Source organism: Genypterus blacodes, unplaced genomic scaffold (assembly GCF_046128005.1).
Source record: "Genypterus blacodes isolate CSIRO-AG114 ecotype Tasmania unplaced genomic scaffold, CSIRO-AGI_Gbla_v1 ptg000628l_1, whole genome shotgun sequence".
NCBI classification, from domain to species: Eukaryota; Metazoa; Chordata; class Actinopteri; order Ophidiiformes; family Ophidiidae; genus Genypterus; species Genypterus blacodes.
The window spans coordinates 167,811-189,707 of NW_027467344.1; the positions used below are offsets into that span (position 1 = coordinate 167,811).

General features: G+C 42.7%; 1 protein-coding gene across 1 annotated transcript; it reads left to right on the forward strand.

Annotated features, from left to right (window-relative positions):
- Positions 1-359: 359 nt before the first annotated feature.
- Positions 360-20,535, forward strand: eml4 (EMAP like 4). Its single transcript, XM_076140470.1, has 24 exons — positions 360-671; positions 2,348-2,536; positions 2,905-3,025; positions 4,763-4,960; positions 5,981-6,121; positions 6,223-6,248; positions 7,754-7,789; positions 8,781-8,904; positions 9,207-9,356; positions 9,897-9,966; positions 10,066-10,176; positions 10,815-10,910; positions 11,013-11,147; positions 11,364-11,499; positions 11,818-11,966; positions 12,074-12,199; positions 12,861-12,992; positions 13,069-13,136; positions 13,451-13,539; positions 13,701-13,798; positions 14,099-14,186; positions 14,641-14,739; positions 15,060-15,190; positions 16,209-20,535. The coding sequence occupies exons 1-24, from the start codon at positions 647-649 to the stop codon at positions 16,656-16,658; spliced, it is 2,988 nt and encodes a 995-aa protein (XP_075996585.1). The 5' UTR covers positions 360-646; the 3' UTR covers positions 16,659-20,535.
- Positions 20,536-21,897: the final 1,362 nt, after the last annotated feature.

The window sequence follows — 21,897 nt, forward strand, 5'->3', positions numbered from 1 at the left end:
AAGTAAAGTTTCATTTGTCCCATCTTATGATGCAACTAGGGGACGTGTGGACTTGAAAGTGAGTGTGGACAGGTTTTTTCTCCAGCGGGTCTTGAAAATCTTTTTGAAGATCACTGCAGAATTGTTGTTATACAACTTAAACACATCGATGTGTGTCTTTATATTTAAGTGTAATTATATGAAGTCTTTGGTATGCGAGGCCTCCTAATATACGAGACCAACTGTTGTCCTTTGGGTTCAGACTCTGGACTTGGAGCCTGCTTGAGGACTTCGCTTGGACCGTGGAGGATCCAGAACCTGAACCGTTTGCTGTGCCGGCGGTGTGTGCTCGCTGGGGGGCGCTGTCACGCTGGGTAGCGAGTAGGAAGCGATGTGATCCAGAACAGGCGGAGTCGGAAACGCGGTAGCAACCTCTGGTCCCGTCTGCCTGTTTGTGTGCGGATCCTCCGGGACGCTGCTTTGTCTCGACCCGCAGGAAAGCTGCGGATCTTCAGCCTGACCACGCACGGAGCCCGCGGCTTCCTGCAGCCCGACACAGAGCTCCTTCTCCCGGACGAGGCTGAGAGAGGACCTACAGTGTCTGCTCGACCCTCCTGGAGGCCTCCGGCCCGGACCAGCGGCTCCAGCGGCGCCTTTTCTCCACAAAATGGACGCATTCACCGGCAGTTTGGGTGAGTCACGCTCACAAACCCGCAACACAAACCCGCAACATAAACGCCTCATTGCTTAGGGACCGGAAGCAGCGACAGTAGGCGCGCGCGGAGATTCCACGTGTCACTGCTGTATTTGTGAAAATGATCAAAGAATGCACCGCCCCTCCGCTTCACACCGGCGGAAGCTGCGAGACAAAACTCCGCACCTTTTCTACACCGCCCCACTTCATTCCCCAACTAAAGATCGATTATGAGTTATGGGTCGTAAAACACTTCGTCGCACTTAACACAACAGTTATACCGATGCATCACATGAACGCAAACATTAATCGATAACCAAACTATTTCATTCACCCCAACCCTAATTCTAACTACTAAAATCTGTCAATATCGTGCAATAGCGTCCAGTAGTTTCTGACCAATTATCAATAGAATCAGTCATTTTGATAACCTAAAGAAAAAAACATTATTCTGGTTGCCTGATCTAACCCTGACCCTCATCCAATCAGAATCCAGAATCTAATCATTGATTGGTTCACAGATAACATGTTACATTATTTATCTTATTATGAAGAAAAGCTGAATTAAATTGTCGTAAAAACAAAAAGAGACAATAATTGAATTCCAACTTCATTTCTATAGCGGCTCCTAACAACCAGAGCATTTAAAGAGACAGCAGCAGCCACATGTTCTTAACATCTGCTCCTCCTCAGCTGATGATGGACGTCTGGCCTCAGAAATAACAAATCTACGCAGATCGGTGACGACCTCACTCAGTATTTAATTAGTTTACATGCATGTTCATGTGATGCAGTCAGAAAGTTATGATGATGGGGTTAAAACGCCTCCATTTTCGAGCAGGGTGATAATTCAAATTGTTTCCATAGATTTGATAGATTACGTTTGTAATAGTCAGAGTGTGCGATGAAATCACTAAATGGTAGTGTTTTAGTTTTGTTTGTGCTGACACAAGGTGCAGTGTAGGAGGATTAAGTTGGTGTCATTGTTTTAGCATTTTCACACGGTGGCCACAGACACGATTGACCGTGCTCTCAAAATCACACGTGGAATCTGCAAACATACGGCAGTGAGCATCACCAGAGCGCTGATGAAGTGAGTGCAGAGCAGCACAGCAGTGAGCAAACTGAGTGTGAACGCCGAGTTGTGCTCCAAATGCATTTCCTCAGTGTGAGTCATGCATACTCAGATCACAGGTGCCGGAGATTCTGTCCAATTATAAACTTCGGCATTTTTGTAACCACAGTAAAAACAAACACTGCATGCAGCCACTAAATTAAACAAAATGTATTCAGTGTCCAACAAGCCGAGACAGTAACGACAACGACGACAAAACCGACCGCCGTAATCTGACCTTTAATGACCTTTTCTGCCCTTTGTTCCTAGTCAGGTTTGTTTTTGTGGCGACCTCATCCATCGTTATACTATTATGATAATGTAATAAAGACCATATGAACCCTGACCCCTATGTAACAGACGTATCGACTCAAAGGTCTTACTGATAATTATGTTACTAATGTTACGGTGTGGTCTCTTATTTATTTACATTGTACTTATGTATGAACTGCTTTGATATTCGCTATTTAGTCATGTTACTTCATCTGTCTCCCTTTGTCTCCCGTTTCTGTCTTCCTGTCTGTGCTTCTGTCCGTTTCTGTGTCTGTGTCTGTCTCCAGACGACAGTATGTCTGGAGCCAGTGTCTCAGATGTGAACGATCGTCTGTCTGCACTCGAGCTTCGTGTTCAGCAACAGGAAGACGAGTTAACGGTTATGAAGGCGGCGTTAGCGGATGTCCTCCGCCGCCTCGCTGCCACTGAGGACTCTGCTTCCTCTGCCGCCACCAGGAAACAGCATGGAGGAAAAGGTAACTGTAGGTCCTGGCACGCACGCACGCACGCACGCACGCACGCACGCACGCACGCACGGATCCTGTGCACGCACGGACGGATCGTGTGCACGCACGACCCTGTGGACCTTTAACTTCCTGATAATAGGAAAGGAAGGAACATGGAGATGCTCTGTAGCCTTCACCTTCGCCATGCTTGGGTCATTATTTTCCTTATTGTCTTCCCAGACAGCTCTCTTCGTCTTGTCCATGTTCAGTGTTGTGCTCAGAATTACAGCAAAGAGCACAAGGAGACATTTTCTCCATGTAAATAGGACGAATAACTCATTGTAAGGCTGAATACACCTGTGATCATAAAACTGAACGCACCTGATTCTCCCGTGCAGGTGGCACTGCGCTACGTGAAGCCTACTCGATGTCATGCATCACCAACGGTGGCTCGTCAGCACGAAAGAGAGACTCCACCTCAGTCACCAGAAAGGAGACGGTTTCCTCAGCTGCCAAGAGGTACAAACTCAAACACGAGCACAAGTCCACAATATGAGTCCCTCGGTCCTGTTCGATGCTTTTTAGCTCTGCTGGGACCTGACCTGAATCGACCTTTGCCTCAGGTGGGAACGAACGTAAACCTTAGATCTGATGTTAATAAATACACCACTCAACATAATTCTCCCATTTTATAGGGTTTCATTATTAAACCTGAGAATTCAGTTAAGCTTCAGTCACTTATCAGCTCTACTTTAGGATCATTTTTTTCCAACATGTTGGAAATGTATTAAAACCTCTTCAGCTGTATATCTATATAGGTTTTTACTGCCCCCCCCCCACCCCCACCCCCAATGTACTGTTTACCACCAGGACATAATGTGCATCACTCCTCCTGAATCTGAGGCTCCACAGTTGGCCGGAGCCTCTGCAACCGGAACAGACTTTGTAAGACAAAGTCTTAAGAATCGGAACCACCACCCCAGTCTCAGCACTGTCTCCCACCGCCATCAAGACAGGAAAAAGACTTCAGCCAAGACCCCCTAACAACATCCACAGCCTTCAGCATCTCAGAATGAATCTTTTCCACACTAACAACTATGTCAGTGACCTCAGAGAGACGGGCAAGTGTTTCCCCAGTGGACATATGGGTCAGGTTTAGGAACTCCTCAGTGTTCCTTCCACCGCTCAGAAGATATCCTCCATTGTGGTCAGCAGTCCCCCCCCCCCCCCCCCCCCCCCCCCCCACTCGCACATCATCTGCCATGTGCCTTGTGCCTTGGGGATCAGGTTACTCAATAACAGCATGTATGGATCCCTCGCGTACACACACTTGAGTCTGTCGATCTCACGCACACACGCACGCACGCGTGCGCGCACACACACGTATTGGTGTGGTGCTTTCACATACACATATAGGTCTGCTGGAATCACACACTGAGTTGTTCCTTCCCCGCATGCATTAAGTTGAGGTTTGATGTCATCCTAAACAGTTTATTATTGGATTACATTGCACCCATTTTTCCCTCATCTCGCAAAAACAGAGGGAACTGTGGGTTTCCCGCCCCGTTGTTCAACTGGTTTGCTATTTGATTTTTAATGCCCCAAAAGTGCTCCAACGCCCGACTCTCACTACAGTGCAGCCGAAAGTTGTTTGCGACGATATTGATAGTATGAGGATGCCTGAGAGAGTTGACCAGTTCCATCACTGTATTCAGAATTTCAGCATCCTCCTCTGGCAGATTGGAGCACAGGACAGACCGGTAGACAAAATGGAGGAATGTCATCCTCTTTCATCCGACTCACTGCTCCGTTTTCCCTTCCTACCATGGAGGTCTGTGTTCCTGTATGTGGTGATGGAGACCACACGTGTCTGACAGACCACTATCCCTCCAGATGCCCTCTCACACCCAAGAGGTCCTCACAGAAATCCTTCCTCTTTGATTTGTAAAACCTCACAAACATATCAAAAGCTGAGCATTATCACTTACATCAGTTGATTCATCCACACTTGTTCATCTTTTGGTTCCCCTGGTATTTCTAGGATCGTGTTCCCATGTTTTCCTGGTTTCCTGTTGTATCACCTGGTCGTCCCCATCTGTCTGTAGTGTCTTCCACATGTTTTCCTGGTTCACCTGGTCTTTGTCTGCTCCCATGTCCATGTTTTCTCCTGGTGTTGCACATTGTCTCCTAGCTCCTCTCATTTGTTTCTTGTGTTGGCGTCTCTCAGTTTCTCATGGTCATTGTTTTGTCCCACAGTGGAGGAGATCGAAAAAAGGAGACCAGCAACCAGTGGTCTCAGATGGAGGAGATCCAGGAGCGTGAGGAACCCCCCAACCCAAAGAATCCTTCCCCGTCTTCCTCCTTTCCCCACCCTGCCAATCCTTCCCAGACCCCCCAGTCTCAGAGAGTGGTCCAGTCCATTGACAACAGCAAAGGCCAAATCCCACCTAAAAGGTTGCCCTACGAACCCTTCCCCTGCTGCATCCTAATTTACTTCCTGCTGGTACTGCTCTGACATCACACCAAACCATTTGAACCCCTTCTGCAGACCCTAAAACCTTACAGAGCTCACAGAGCCTCCTTGAATGTCCTGAAGCCTCCTGGAGACCCTTACTTAGGGGATCCTGGTTTCTTCTAGAGATACTGGAGACTACTCCTCCTAAGAATGCCGTAAAGAATATTTTCTACAACCTGGAGCCTCCTAGGTTTCGTGGTGCATCCCAGAGAATCTGGATCACGGTGAAGCCTTCTGGAGACTCCTGTAGTGTATCATTCAGTCTCCCGAGGTTATGGAGACTCCAAAAGTTTCCTGGAAACACTTCGGCATCTTGAGGTTTCATGTGGTGTCTTACTGACTCTCAAGCCTTTTTGATCCCTTGGAAGTCTTTTGAGTTGCATGTTGCTTCCTTCGGTCTTTGGGGGTACTAGAGTCTCCTTGAGCTCCCTAAAGCTTCTTTCCTGATCCTCGAGAACTATAGTCTCTCCTGGAAGCCCCAGAACCCTTGGAGCTTTTCATGCCTTGTTCTCTCTGGCTTATCCCTGTCCTGTGCTGGTAGAAAGCAGACTAAACTACTAACAACTTCCTGTCCAACTTCCTCTGTACCAACTCTTCTTCCTCCAGCAGGCCTCCTGCCGCCTGGACCTGGAGTTCCTCCACTGATCCAGCTCAATAACCCTCTGCTTGGGATTCCTTCTGCTGAGTTTCATTGATTGCTTGCAGGAAGTCACACTGAGTCATTTAAAGATTCTTTATTATCATTACCAAACACAAAGCAGCTTCAAGATGGTCGTCACCATCAGGAAATTCTGAACTGCATAAAGACATTGAGATTTTTCTGTGAATCTACAAAATGTCAAAATCGGAAAGTGAATCCTAAACTGTAATGTAGATTGATGACTCAGTGTCTTGTCCTCCTGCTTCTTTTCCTGTTACTTCTGCAATAGTCTTATACTGTGTGTGTGTGTGTGTGTCAGAGGTCACAGTGTGAAGCGAGGATCAGCTATGGAACGTTCCCAGAGCAGCACGTGGGAGAACTCGGAGGAAAACAGGAACAAACTGGTGAAAGCTGCTTCCACCTCCAAACTGTTGGCCAAGGTGGTGAAGAATGCTGAAAAGTATGCACGTGGAGACACACACTCAAAGATCAACACACACTCAAAGATCAACACACACTTCAACCAAATAAAGCTGATTGTTTTGTTGTTGTTTTTGGCAGGCACAAAGACGTGGTGGTCAGTCAAGGTAAATGTGACATCTTCATCATTAATGTACCATCGTCACTCTTACATGTGTGTAGGAACATCTGAGCCACAAACATCACCACCTTCAACCTCACAACATGCTTAACCACACGTCACATTCACTTTGTGAATCCTCCTCATCAAAGGCCAGCTGATCTTCTGATCATTTCATGCGGTCTTCATCTGGTCTTTGTCTGATCTTCATCTCATCTCACAATAGCATTCTGCCATTGCAAATGTTTTCAGTAGCCATGTTTTCAATAACACATTGATGAAACTTGATGCTTTTCAAAAATGTTAATAATAGATATATAGAATCTTTTATAAGAACATTTTACAGATTGCTATTTCCACATATATCAAATGCAAACTCATTCTCCTGAATGGTAGTGTGAGTCAAACCTAATGATAATCAATAATTATGCAATAATTATACAATTGTTGAATCATTGGAAAATGAAGATACTTCAGTCATTGTACCAAAAAAAAAGAAACGGTGAGAGAAAACAGTGGAGGAGAATGACTTACGAGAGTGAGAGTCGTTGTACAATCACGTTTCCCAACGTAGAACACAGCAGTGTGTCGTATCTTTAAGGTGAAGATTCCCTCTCAGCTCATGTGTCACCATATTTCCTACTCCTTCTCCTAAATCTCCTCTTTTATTTTTAAAATGTGTTTAAACTGCATTACCTGGAAGTTATTTCACCTGGTGTGCAATGAAATAAGAAACATCTAGAAGCTCAACAACAAACAAAGGAAATTCAACTCTGAAATGAGATCATCTGGACAATCCACAGGTTTCAGATAACCTTTGAACTTTTAGCCATAATGCTGTCATAAGTTTCTGCACAGCAGCTGTGAAGCTGGGAACATTGAGGAGCCGCTTTGCTACCTCAGGGACAGATGATGATCATTACAAACACAAACATCGATAAATCAGCAAGATGGCAGGATTTGTGTTCTGGAAGGTTCAGACTGAATCCACATTTTTCCAGGTTGGACATCCAATTTTTAAACAATGTTCAATTACATTACATTACGATCATTTGGCAGATGCTTTTATCCAAAGCGACTTACATTACCACCCTTCGCAGAGGGGGGAGCAATTCAGGGTTTGGTGCCTTGCTCAGGGGCACCTCGGCAGGGACTCGAACCGGCGGCCCTCCGCTTCCCAAGCGGAAGCTCTACCCTTTGAGCTACTGCCTCCCTAATCATCAACAAAAGGCATTGAGCATAGAACTGATTGTGTGAGGTGTGTTTGTTATTGTGTGTCTGATGAAGATCAAAAAACATTTTGGAGAAAATTTCAAAGTGATTTTGCAGTATTAATTTGTACTATCTGGACTACTATCTTTGTGACTGCGGTCCATCCTGTACTTGTGTATTTGGAGTTGTTGTTCTGGTTCTTGTTGCTGATCTCGTAGGCGGTGATGTTTTGGTTCTGTTCGTTCATTTACTCTTTTCTGTGTTGGTATCTCAGTATATCTTGTCTTTGTCTCAAACCAGCCAAAATTTCCACCCGAGAGAAAAACAGCCAAGCTGGTAAGTAAGCTGGCTAACGTTAACATGCTGACAAGCTAACAGGCTAACGGCAACTGAACGAGGGCTTTTTGTTCCTGCTTCTATAATCTCTCTTCACTCTGCTTTACATCAGGTCTTCCTCTCTTTTCCTTGCATATCTTTCAGGTGATGTCCCAGCCTGTAGCTCCTCCTATTCACCAAACATTTTATAAATCAGAAATCGGAAAAATTTAGCCAAGCCAAATGTGAAATAATGACCAACATCCTTCGTCCCCGCGTCAGCTCCGTCTTCACCTTTTGTCTCCTGTCTGACTCCCCTCCTGTCTCACCTGTCATCACTTAGCTGGCATGATTTTTTGGCCCTGAGTAACTAAAAGTTTAACATTATGATCAGAAATCGGACAGAAGATATTGACATATATTTAGTCTTAATTCTGATTAGCTCGGGTCGCCGTAGTTACATACCACAGCAACAACTGACCTGTTTTGTTGTCTTTACAGCCTGAAAGCCTTCAAGCATTACAGACTTAAACCCTAACCCTTACAGCCTAAATCCTTCAGATTTACAGACTAACAGTAAGACTTACAACCTTACAGGCCAACAGCCTTACAGAGTTAGACTAACAGACTAACTGATATAAAGTTAAAGCCTTACAGATCACCAGAATTACAGCCGTACATTTTAACAGCCAAACAGACATAAACCCTTACAGACTTGTACCCTAAAAGCCTTGCAGCCTTTCAACCTTAAAGCCATAAAGCCCTACAGCCTCACAGACTTCAAGACCTTATATCTTCACAGCCTTACAAAGTTTCACAGCATTTCAAATTCTTTTTCAAAATCTTTCAGCCTTACAAACTTGCAGGCTTTCCACACCCACAAAGTTAAAGCTTTTCAGTCTTACAACCTTACCCCCATACATTTGTGCATCCTTACAGCCTTGAAGTCAGATATCTATGTCAAAGATTATTGAGGTGTTTTGTTACTTGAACAGCCTTTGTTTTCTTTCAGAGGGAAATCACATCAAGATGTTCATGCGCGGTAGACCAATCACCATGTTCATCCCTTCAGATGTGGAGAACTATGAGGAGGTCCGGACAGAACTTCCTCCAGAGAGACTCAAGCTGGAGTGGGTGTATCCTTCCTTCACTCAGGGTTCTGTGATAAGATTTATTTCAAAGGTTCTTGTTTATACATTTTCACTCTACCCTTTGAACCAGGATTGCCTGGGATCCTGGAGATCTTAAGTACATCCTGTGTATGTTTTTATTTTGTCTAGGGTCATTTGATTCTGAGTAGATCATCTATATGTACTGTGCATTTTCAAGTAGGTCCTTTGTTGATCTTTAATAGGTTCATGTCATGATCCTATGTAGATAAGTCATCGTCTCAGTAAATCTCCAGTTGATCAACAGGTCATTCCTTGACAACCACTAGCTACGGTTATCGGGGCAGAGACTGCCGTGCCAACATCTACCTCCTTCCCACCGGAGAAATTGTTTACTTCGTCGCCTCTGTCGTTGTCCTGTTTAATTACGAGGAACAAACCCAGCGCCATTACCTCGGACATACTGACTGTGTCAAATGGTGAGAAACTCTGCTCTTAAACTGTTTTAATTGGTAAACCCAATTTTGCAGGCATCAACAGTAGAATCTATATTTACAAAAATGTGTTAATCAGTTTAATCAATTGATCTGATTTATCTTGTATTTGCACTATTTTCAATGAATTTTCAAATCACTGCTCCTGTTTTTTTTTAATGCATTTTAAACACTGTCTCAACTATATGGAGTTGGGGTTTGTAGTAAAAGAATGAAAAGTCCTGTTGTGGTTGACATGACAGAGTCAAGGGAAGAGATATTATCAATGTCACCAACAGTGACCAACATGCTGAAATATCTCTCCTATTGGATGATCCACATGCTGGGCTGTGATTAAAATATGCGGTGATGTGCATGAACACAACTCTAACTTTGTTTTAGTAGTAGCAGTCAAAACACATATACATACATGTGTTTCAGAGTTTAGTTTCTCTCTCTCTCTCTCTCTGTCTCTCTCTCTCTCTCTCTCTCTCTCTCTCTCTCTCTCTCTCTCTCTCTCTCTCTCTCTCTCTCTTTCTCGATCAGTCTTGCTATCCATCCTGATATGATCCGTATTGCTACCGGCCAAACTGCAGGAGTGGACAAAGATGGTCGGGTGAGAAGCTTTTTCCATTAGAATTCCCATTCCAGAATAATTGAGGGTGTTTGAAATACGGCTGCATGTCTGTCTAATAACCTGTCTGTCCTCCTTCAGGCTCTACAACCTCATGTTCGTATCTGGGACAGTGTCACTATTTCCACCCTGCAGGTCATTGGTTTGGGAACCTTTGAACGGGGCGTTGGCTCTCTGGCTTTCTCCAAAGCTGTGAGTTCTGTAATTATGCATTATAGGTAGTATATAATAGCTCCCACCTGAGTTCCGGGTTGTTCTCAGGACCCTGGGATACCAGGACAGAATGCCTGCTGGATAGTGGCTTTTTGCAGTTTTGGCTGTTATAAAATATTTTCTTTTTTTGTTTAAAGTGCCTCCCAACACACAACAACACTGTAGTTTTTCTGTGCTTTGTTTTTAGTGTGTAAAAAACACTAAATACTGCAAGTACTGTTAGGATGTCTGTATTAACCATTAGTCCAACCCATCAGATTCAGGTTGGAGGAGCCCTGCACTTTAAAAAACCCTCAGCAGGCATTGATGTACGCTTCAAGTGTTTTCCAAAGGCCAATTAACAAAATGTCTCTTCACACAAACATGGAACCCTGAAATCAGCTGTGAATCCTGGAGGAGCCTCGTCTTACTTTGCAATTCTTAGTTACGAGAAAAACTAATTGGAATTTCTGTTATGACACAATATATAACCTGCAAAATATTCACTTTTTTGTAATTATTTGAGATGTGTTATAGTTGATGTTGTTAAATTTGCTGAACATCAGAAACGTCTTCATCCTCTGTCTCTGTCTCTCTGCGTCTCTCTTTCTCTGCCCCCGTGTCTCTCTGTCTCCCAGGACTCTGGACAGCACCTCAGTGTGGTGGATGACTGTAACGACCACATGTTGACTGTTTGGGATTGGCAGAGGAAGTCAAAGATTGCAGAGATCAAAGTGAGTTCATCATCAACATTAAATTCATAAGAGGAAGGCAAGAAATAATAATGTTGAAAGTAAAGCTGAGTAAAGTTTTAACTGAGCTCTGGTGTTTGATAGACCACCAATGAGGTGGTCCTGTCTGTGGAGTTCCATCCTATTGACCCAAACACCATCGTGACCTGCGGGAAGTCCCACATCTTCTTCTGGACCTGGACTGGCACCTCACTGGCCCGCAAACAGGGCATCTTTGGGGTGAGGAAATTTAATGGTCGCTGTGTTGCTTCTGTGTGGCTTCTTCACGTTACACTTGATAGAAAACATCCTAATTTATGAACAGGTCAAATGAAAATGTGTTTTTTGGAATCACATTTTAGGCCACAAACGGTGACTTAACTGACTCAAGACCAAACTAGAACAGAAACTATTACTGACACTTAACACCAGTAAATTCTTCCGTGTGTGCTTCAGAAATACGAGAAGCCAAAATTCGTGCAGTGCCTCGCCTTCCTCAGCACAGGGGACATCCTGTCTGGAGACTCTGGAGGAATCTTGCTGGTGTGGACCAGGAGCACAGCAGAGACCCCCACTGGAAAGGCACCCAAAGGTACCTGCATGGTCAGAGTGAACCAGGATGAGATCAACCAATCAGAGACATGTCTACCAGTGAATAGGCCCAGTCTGTCTGAAGCTCCTCCTCTCCTCTCCTCTCCTCTCCTCTCCTCTCCTTTCCACATCTCTTCTCCTCCCCTCCTGTCCTCTCTTCCTCTCCTCATCTCCTTTCCTCCTCTCCTTATCTCCTCTCCTTTAGTTTAATTTTGGTACTGTGGCTTATAAGTTCTTAGTTTATAAGTTTATAAAGTTTGATGTTTGACTGTGTGTGTGTGTGTGTGTGTGTGTGTGTGTGTGTGTGTGTGTGTGATAGCCTTCCAGATCAGTCGTCAGGTCAAAGGGCATGAAGGCAGTGTGTTGTGTATGTGTGAGATGAGGAGTGGAACGCTGCTGACTGGAGGAGGGAAAGACAGGAAGGTCATCCTGTGGGATCATGACCTTCGACCTGACCGCGACATTGAGGTGACACACATACACACATTCTCTCTCTTTCTGATATGTTTTCTGCCTTCATCCTATGTGCTTCAGCTGTTTAGAGCTGTACTGAGACATCCTGTGTGTCTCTGTAGGTCCCAGAGCAGTATGGAATCATCAGGGCCGTGTCTGAAGGGAAGGGGGGAGAGTTCCTGGTTGGAACATCCCGAAACTTCATTCTTAGAGGAACCTTCAATGATGGCTTCTTGGTGGAGGTGCAGGTAAGAGCACAAGTCATGAACCCTTCTAGAACCCTGACCCTAAACCAAATGGAACCATGTGATCCAGATGAACTGATTTCACTGAGATGCTGGATGGGAATTGGTCAACAAGATCCCTCCAAACTCTGCATTCTGTCCAGGCCAGTCCATCCCTAACCTGACCCTCCACATTATGAGGAGTTTGATGATCCAGAGCCTCCATTTGAACTCTTCATGACACTGTGTTCCATATGAAGACATAATGAGACATTGGGACACACTGTCCTCTGTCCAACATTTACAAAAAAAGTCATGACAATGTTATTTATGCACTTAGCAATATTACACAGTGCAGGAATGTACACAACTCACACAACTCCTCCAGAACACCACAGAAGAGTTGGATAATGATGATAATTGCTGTGTGAACTTTTGTTAGTTCACCACAGCAGTTAACTCATGCACACAACCTTTAATCAATCACCTGTCAAAGATCACAGCTCGATCATGACATGAGTCCGTCTATCTATGACTTTGATTCCCTGCAGATTGTTGTTGAGTTCAGTGTGTGTGTATCTGCTGTCACACAGCTACAGTACATACATGTCACACGTTTAAGTACATTTTCAACGGTGTTCTCTGTATTAAACAACAGGCAGTGACCCTGTGGTTTGTCTTTCAGGGTCACACAGATGAACTTTGGGGTCTGGCCTCTCACCCGTTCAGAGAGATGTTCCTCACCTGCGCACAGGACCGCCTGGTCTGCCTGTGGAACTCAAACCAGCACAGCCTGACCTGGAGTCGCACGCTGGAGGTAAGGGGCCAGTGTGGATGAAACATGAGTGATTGATGGATGATTGACAGGTCACTGATGATGATCTCTGCTCCAGGAACATGGACACTGTGCAGACTTCCATCCCAGTGGATCGGTGGTTGCCATTGGAACACACTCAGGAAAGTCAGTAAAGATGAATGTTTTATTTTCATTTATTTTACATTAGTGTTGGAAGCAGCAATTGGTTCCTCCTGTTGGTGGAGCTGCAGAGCTTAAAGATACTTTAATCACCCTAGCCCAACGAATGTGCCGGTTGGTGCTTTGAAAATCCCTCTTAACCTGAAGAATTTCCCCCCCGTGATAGGAAAAAGGTTCCCCATCCCTGCTCTAAACAATAAACAGAGTGCTTGAGTACATATTCTTTGTTACTCTTCTTCTCTTGCTGCTTTTTGGATCTGTCAGCCATAAGCTTGATGTAACCTAACTTCCTGTTCCAGGTGGTACGTTCTGGATGCTGAAAGCACCGACCTGGTCGCCATTCACACAGATGGCAACGAACAGCTGTCCGTCATGCGCTTCTCTGTAGGTGGGTGGAGACATGGCAGAGTTTTCACAATGTTGTTGTGATGTGGACGGGGCTTCATGGTCATAAATGAAATGAGAGAGCCCACGCCCACTTCCTGCTCACGGTGTAGGGATTGGACAGTAACATCACCATGTTAATGTTCTTTTCCTTTCTGCCTGTAGATGGCAGTCTGTTGGCAGTAGGATCGCATGATAACTTTATTTACCTCTACAACGTCACAGAGAAAGGAAGAAAGTACAGCAGATATGGGAAATGTACCGTAAGTCATTTGCAGTTCTCCATCTCTCATATTTAAAATTTCTAGATCTTCCACCTCCAAAATAATGTTTAATTTCTTCCTGATATTTTCTTGTATCAATATCAATATTTATTGATTCATTTATTTGATGAGATTCATTCTGTCACATGCTCTTTATACTAATCTTAATGAGAGTTCCTGGATGTTCCTAAATGTTCTAAATCCTCCTGAATGATGTCATTTATTTATGAGAAAGGCAAGAGGTAGAGAATCATGTGTGTGGTGCCAGTGTTTCTGGAAGTTTCTCTGTCATTTGTTCAGGGACATTCCAGCTACATTACTCATCTGGATTGGTCACCTGACAACAACTTAATCATGTCCAACTCTGGAGACTATGAGATCCTTTACTGTGAGTAAAAGACAACCTGAGACATGAACACTTCATGGTATGGGTTAGATGCAATAGAAAGGAAGTTGAATTGAATATATGAAATCATCTTGAGTGTTTAAAGTTCCATTTGGCATCACATTCATGTCATTTGGCCTGAAAAAGCCACAAACAGGCAAAAACTTTGCCCCTGAGTGACTTTATTGTGTGGGATCAGATACTGTATCTGTCATCAGGTGTCATCTTTACATTACAATACATTACATTACATTACGGTCATTTAGCAGACGCTTTTATCCAAAGCGACTTCCAATAAGTGCGTTTCAACATAGGCAGATAAAAGAACTTCAGGTCTGTAGTGTGTCTGTAGTGTGTCTGTCGTGTGTCTGTAGTGTGTCTGTAGTGTGTTTGTCCCCATGTTGAACATTTTAATACAAAGAAGAGTTCTGAAACTTGTGTCTTCTTTTCCGATCAGGGGACGTTCCAAATGGCTGTAAACTCATCAGGAATCGATCAGAGTGTAAAGACATCGACTGGGCCACATACACATGTGTACTAGGATACCACGTCTTTGGTTAGTGTGTGTTAGTGTGTGTGTGTCCTCTGATTAATAATCATTCAGTGCATACGCATTGATTTTGTCAAGCACTTTCAGAAAGTAAAGACGCCAAGTTCCCTCCACTTCCTCTGTTGACCAAGTTGAGACTAAATTCCAAAGTTGAGACTACATTTAAAACAACTATTTCCCATTTTGATCTCTTTTTGAGGCAGCCAGCAGGGCGATAGAGTTGGTAACATGTACATGATCTTACGACCATAGAAGTCTGTCTAGCTGTAATATACTTTCTAACCTGTGTGTGTGTGTGTGTGTGTGTGTGTGTGTGTGTGTGTTAGGGGTGTGGCCAGAGGGCTCAGATGGCACCGACATCAACGCTTTGATGAGATCTCACAACAGGAAGGTGATCGCTCTGGCTGACGACTTCTGCAAAGTTCACTTGTTCTCTTATCCATGCTCCACACCCAAGGTAACACAACATACAAAGACACTTGGTTTGTAGATGACCTTGGTTGGGTCTCTAGGGCCTCTTTTGCTCCCCACGTCAACATGCCTCCTCATTAACCCCTAACCCAACCTTCCTCTTTGCTCTGTGGAGATCTTCATCCATTTATCAAATTACTAATAATGTTTATGTTTGTACCGGTACTCATTGACAAGTAACAACTCAAATTACTTTCTGAGGGAACACAGCATGAATTACATTTTCATGAATGAATGCATTTCTGCTCTCCACGTTGCATTGACGCATGGATACTTGTGACATCTGACCATAACACACACAGAGCATTCACACCTGACATTAACATGTGACCTCCTTATCCAGAATGCCATCAAGATTGAAATGGGTCATAATGATCCGGATTCATATATCAGAATCAGAATCAGAATCACTTTATTTGCCAATTAAGTTTGCACTTAAGAGGAATTTGCTGTGGTTCTGGGTGCAACGTGTAACATATAGAAAAAGACAACATAACAGAAGACAACATATAAAACAAAAGATTATGCAAAAGATATATGCAAAAAAAAAGATATATGCAAAAGATTATTATTATTATATTATATATAATAATATATATTATATTATATTATTATATATATTATTATATTATTATTATATTATATTATATTATATAATAATTATATAATATAATAATATATTATATATTATTGTTATTATTATTAAGTTATATTATATATAATATAATATATAATTATATAATATAATATATATCATATTATCTTAGATTATATTATTATAATAATAATATAATTATTATTATATTTTAATATATAAAAAAAAGATATATATGCAAAAGATTCACTAATGGCTCCTTTAAAGGATCCAGACTGTTAACCTGTAGGTGATCCTGTGACGGGTCCTTATGTGATCAATAGAGCCCATAACGTGATGGCCCAGAGCTGAAATAATGGACCTCTGTCTGTCTGTCTGTCTGCCTGTGTGTCTGTCTGTCTGTCTACAGGCTCCCAGTCATAAGTACAGCGCTCACAGCAGTCATGTGACCAATGTCAGTTTCCTGTTTAACGACAGTCACCTGATCTCCACTGGAGGAAAGGACACCAGCATCATGCAATGGCGTTTGGTGGAGAAAATTCCCTCATTGGTTCCCAGTGACTCTGCCCTCTCTCTGGGGGAGGCTCTCCTCCATAACACCATCCCTCAGAGGATGGACTCCCTCATTACTCCACCCCCCACCACCCGAGACCCTGCTCCTTCTTCTCTCCCACCAGCTAATGGGACACAAGAATTTTCCCCAGAGAGCCCACCCCCTCCCCAATTGATCACCCTCCCCTCTGAGTCGACCCCACCACCCTCTGACAGCACGGTGAGTCTCAAGGACAGCCTGGACCCAAGTGATGACACAGCGACACCCAGCGACGAGGGCCTGCCGCCTTTCACCCCACCATCGTAGAGAGAGAGCGAGACAGACGGACAGAGAGAGAGAGAGAGAGAATGTGTGTCAATCTCCGACTGTGTGTACGTGTGGGCGGTAGTGTGCGTGTATGTGTGTATGTGTGTGCATGGTCAGTCAGGGACTTGAACCTGTGGCAGCATTCACATGGGAGGTTTTAGTGGAGTTTTTCTTAAATAATCACATTAAAGAGTAACAGTTGATCAGCTGTTTGATTATCAAACAAACTCGATACAAAACAGAAAAGCGGCTTTTTAGAATCAACAGAACCGTGAAACCTGTGAAAAGTTCTGATTAGAAAGTCTTAAATGCGTTGAAACAGATTTTTGGTTTCATTGTCTCAGATTCTGCTCCATTCTAACTGTATTTAGATGAATGGTGACGGTAAAAATGATATTTGGGTGTCATTGATCATCATCCAAAAGGAATTTAAGTGGCCTAATGACACACTGTAAATTCCTAACTATCAGCCCACTGTAGAGAATGCATGGTGTTCAGCTCTTATCCTGACCCTAAATAATACATGAATTTTTGTTGCAAAAAAAAGATGGTTTAAAGTTTACTGGACTTGAGCCAGATGTTTAAGGAATGGTGAGCGTGGAAATGTAACTCTTTTCCACCAATGCAGTTTTGGTACCACTTCTTCTCACAGATCTGCGTTTCCAACTTGGGAGCTGATTACACAAGGTGATGATCTTCCTCAGGCAACAGCAGCTGGGCAAGGGTTAGACTATGGATCCACCTTTTTCCAGGTCTGTTGCTTACCATTGTAGAGATGAAATAATCCACATCTGCTAATGACATCTTCAAAATGCCCACTTCAGGTCAAAACTATTTTCCGTTCAAATTTTAGGTGGAAATACTTGTAATGGTTCAGGATCAGGCTCATAAAGTAGAACGGCTCTGGTTCTGTGTTTCTACAAATGAGGCAACAATCAATCCTGAGCGAATTGATGATGTAAAAGCAGGTTGAGAGGTTGACAAACTCTTCCGATCTGGACTCACAGTGTTTCCATGTACACAAATGATCCAATCAGAATGTGACTGATGCTGCATACAGAGCTTCTATTCCTCCCCACAGAACAGGCTTGCTGATTGGCTGTCTCTGCTTGTTTAATCTGATTTTTGACCCTTTGACCTGTAATATTCCTGGCATATTCCTCATTTGCCATGTTACCAATGACGAGCCTTTTGTGCGATTTCAAGGCACCGATTTAAAAATGGAAATAAAGACAGCCCCTCAAATATAGCAGTAGTTTTACGCTCACTTCAGTTGTACTGTGTGTCATTGGATAAAGACCTAACACATAAATCTGTGATCCAAACAGATTATGTGTCCATGGTTACGTAGGACACAAGTTCTCTTTTTGATGTCCTGGTCGGGTGTGACGAATGTTTCCAGAAGCATGTTGTGTTTAGTTGTGAATTGAATTACAGCTGTACTAAAGGTAAAGCGACAGCACAACATGCGTACTGATGAAGAAGAGTAAGAGGACAGAGAGACAAAGAGTGGAGATGCCTGAGGGTCCATGTGTAAAGAAGTAGAGCAAAGGGAGTTGTGCAGCAGAGAAGCTGCAGGAGAACAGAAGAGGAGATGTAGAGGACATATTGGGCCCACGGCCTGTAGTTACTATGGTAACTAGTTCCTTCACTCAGCTCTGTTATCAACAGCTGAGCTCACGTCGGGCTGGGGGCAGATTAGGCTGATGGCAGTCTGATAGTGAAAAACATTCCATTTACACTTGGCTACATAAATGTATCTCTGTGAGATACATTTGAGTTACTTTTCCAATGTGACATGCAAATAACGATGTACTCCAGAAGAGCTCCGTCTGTCCAGCTGCGCTCAGACATGCAGGGTAGCTGTATGACCAACAGTGTAGCTTCCTGCACGGCTTACTTTACTCGCCACCGTCTCCTCCCTCCATTCCTCTCTTTCTTCAACACACGGATGTATGATTTAGTTGTAGTTGCGTTAGCTTCATAACTAATAAAGCCATGCAGCCAGACAAACCTCCATTGGCATCAACAAACCTTTTCCCTCTTCTCCCGCTAGTGTTTGACACATCTCCCACACAAGCTGTCACCCAGTACTTTGTAATGTTCTTTATAAAACGGACGCTGTTTTCGAGCTTGTCCGCACTTGTTAAGGCTTTCCGTAGATGAGCCCAGTTCTTTTATTCTCCATTGACACTGTTGCCAGTTTCTTGTGTATCATTGCTTAAAGAGTTTTGGTGCAATATCTCCCTAAATAGGTTTGTTTCTGTACGTTCACAACAGGTTTGCCTGCACACTTTCATCACACCACCTTCATTGCTATTGCTTCTGTGTGTGCTGGGTTAGAGTTAGGGCTTGTTGCATCAGCAGGCTACCATCTTATATATTTTCCACATGTCTGCAGAGGTTACAATTTCATGGTGACATATTTCACTGTTGGAGGAGTAAAAATGGCGTGCGTGGCTTGATGAGATGGTTGTGTATACATTTGACCAAGTTCCTTCTGGAGTGCCTCTAAAACTTCCTGGTTAGCCTTGGTGATCTCATAGGAATCGGCCTGAAATTCATCTTGGAGGGTATTTATTGGCCTTGTAATGCTTGGATAGCTGTCCCATCAGCCCAAAATGCATGAAGCAGCCAAGTGTAAATATAAATACCCTCAAAGTTTGCTATGTCAGCGAATCCATGTCTAACCATAAATAGAATGCATCCAATGCTTATTCCTCTTATTCTGGTTACCACAGGGGGGCAGTGATGTTGGAAAAACAACCTTTTTCATGAATTCTCTAGAAAGGAGGTTCAGGATCCAGAAACAAGACAGAATAAGATTTTCTAAGTGTTTTGATTGTAGAGTATTCACTTTAAAGAAAAAGAAAAGAGAAGTAGTACAGCATGTTTGGGAAGATGTCAGTTTACATGGAAACCTTAAGTTCACAGAATTCCTGAAAGTGGAAGATATTTTGCTTGAATTTTTGGTATGGGGCTGCATTAATCAAATGTACACCAACTAGACAATTTATGAATTGTAAAATGATGTAACAGTGATATTAGTTTTCTGTTTTCATTAGTATAATGAAAGAGCTGATCTCCACATGTTTAAACTGCTCTGGAAAGTCTTTATTGATAATCAGCCTTACTGATTGCCTCGTGATTTTTGGTGGAAATACAATTTTGGTGTCTATATGTTTATAATTATATATATATATATATATATATATTTATAAACCATCTTTTTCACTATATACACAAAGAGCTGGTGACTCTTTGTGTATATATACATAAGGTCACACTGTGAGAGTATTTCTGCTCGCAGAGATGCGCTCATATCCACTAAAACCACTAGGGCCAGCGGGATGTGGTTATAAACAAGCAGTCTATCTAATTTTCAGATTTCAATCTTTTCCTCATTTAAAAGAAACATTTCAGCCAATCATGTGTTGGTTACCATTGAGATCCTCAAACCATTTGCTGATTCTCAGCTCTAATGTAGAACTTTGAACAGGAAAATTGATATGTGTTTATTTGGACCATTTCTCTTTAATGTGTTTTCTGAATGGCTGCATGATTTGAATGGGGGGGGCTGAGGGGGTATTGTCAGTAGTGTGTAGTTAATTTTGATGTTATTACTTTTCATTTTCTAAGCTCGTCTCTAATGGGCCTGTAGGCTTCTAACTAGAGGCAATGCTGGAGTGTGTGTGTGTGTGTGGGTGGGGGGGTGGGGGTGTTTTTCAATAACAACAGTGATATCCATGATGATGTTAAAATGTTGTGATGTTTTGAGCCAATCATTTCTCCTCTCATGCATTCCTGTCAGAGGACAGAACTGTACTGAAGATTTTGAGAAAAATGCAAATAAACATTTTGAAATTGCGTCAACAAACTGCACCACTGTTACCATGGCACCACAAAGCCACCAACAATTCAGTCAATTTTCTGACTTGACTTGAAACTTGAGAGGATCAGAGAACGCTGGCTCAGGGTCCTCCCCCTTTGGCGATAGCTTGAAAGGCACCACTTTGTCAGGGTTAGTGTGAGGTAAGGGGGTAATATCCAGAAAAAACGGGATGATCGTCTTGTAACACCCAAAGGAAAGGTGTGAAGGGCCCCGAATGTGGTGTGCATGGTTGTGCACTCCCAGTGGTTGTGTGTGATAAGTATGGTGGATGTTAGAGGGTTAGGGTTAGATAGATATTTAGTTTGCTTTTAGGGTTAGAGTTAGGGTTAGGGTTAGGGTTAGGGCTAACCCTGAGCACTTGTGGTGCACTGGCGCACGGAGATCAGTAGCCCAGACCGAAGGAAAGAAAAAAAACACACACAAAAAAACATTCCCCTACTTGTGAGAGCCCAGGATCAATTCCCGTAAGAAAAAACAAATACAACTATAATTAATCAACTATAATGAACAACAAAAAAGGGAAAATATATAAAAAAAACATATATAATATAATAATTAACAGAGCACACATTGGGGGTTGGCGATTCTCTTTGATGGGATGGGGGGTTACTTCCTCTCCTTCCCCCAGGCTGAAAAAAGTGCTCTGTTTGTACTCTGTGAATAAGTGCCAAATCCATGCAATAATATATGTACACACACAAAAAAATTATAGAAAATTAAAAGAAGAAAAAGACATTGAATACATTACAGATATAATTAGACAAACATAAATAATATGATGGAGATCAGAAAACCGAAATAATTCTTGAACCTGAGTTGTTGCGAGGCTATCACCCCGCCTCTCCCTTCCTATATTTCACCAGTACCATCCCCACCACCCTTACAAAATAATAAAAAAATAATAATAATAAAGTTGTGAATAAATAGTAAATAATAATAATAATAATAATAATAACAAATTAGAAAAAACAGTAAGTAATAATGATGATAATAGTAATAATGTATTGAATTATAATAACAATCAATAAAAAAGCATGCTACACAAACATAGTAAATGGATCAATACCTGGCATTAGGGTTAGGGTTAGGGTTAGGGTTAGGTGGGTGATTAATGTACTTTTAGTTGCCATTGGCACTTAAGCTGGCACACGGAGATCAGCAACCCAGACAGAAAAACATTCTCCTATTTATGAGCGCCCAGGTTCAACTCCAGTAAAAAAAAACAAAAAAACAAACACAACTATAATTAATTAACCATAATGAATACGAAAATAAGAAAAGACATATATAACAAAATATAATAATTAGTAACAGAAATGATAAGGTACCAAGGCGTGGGTAATATAC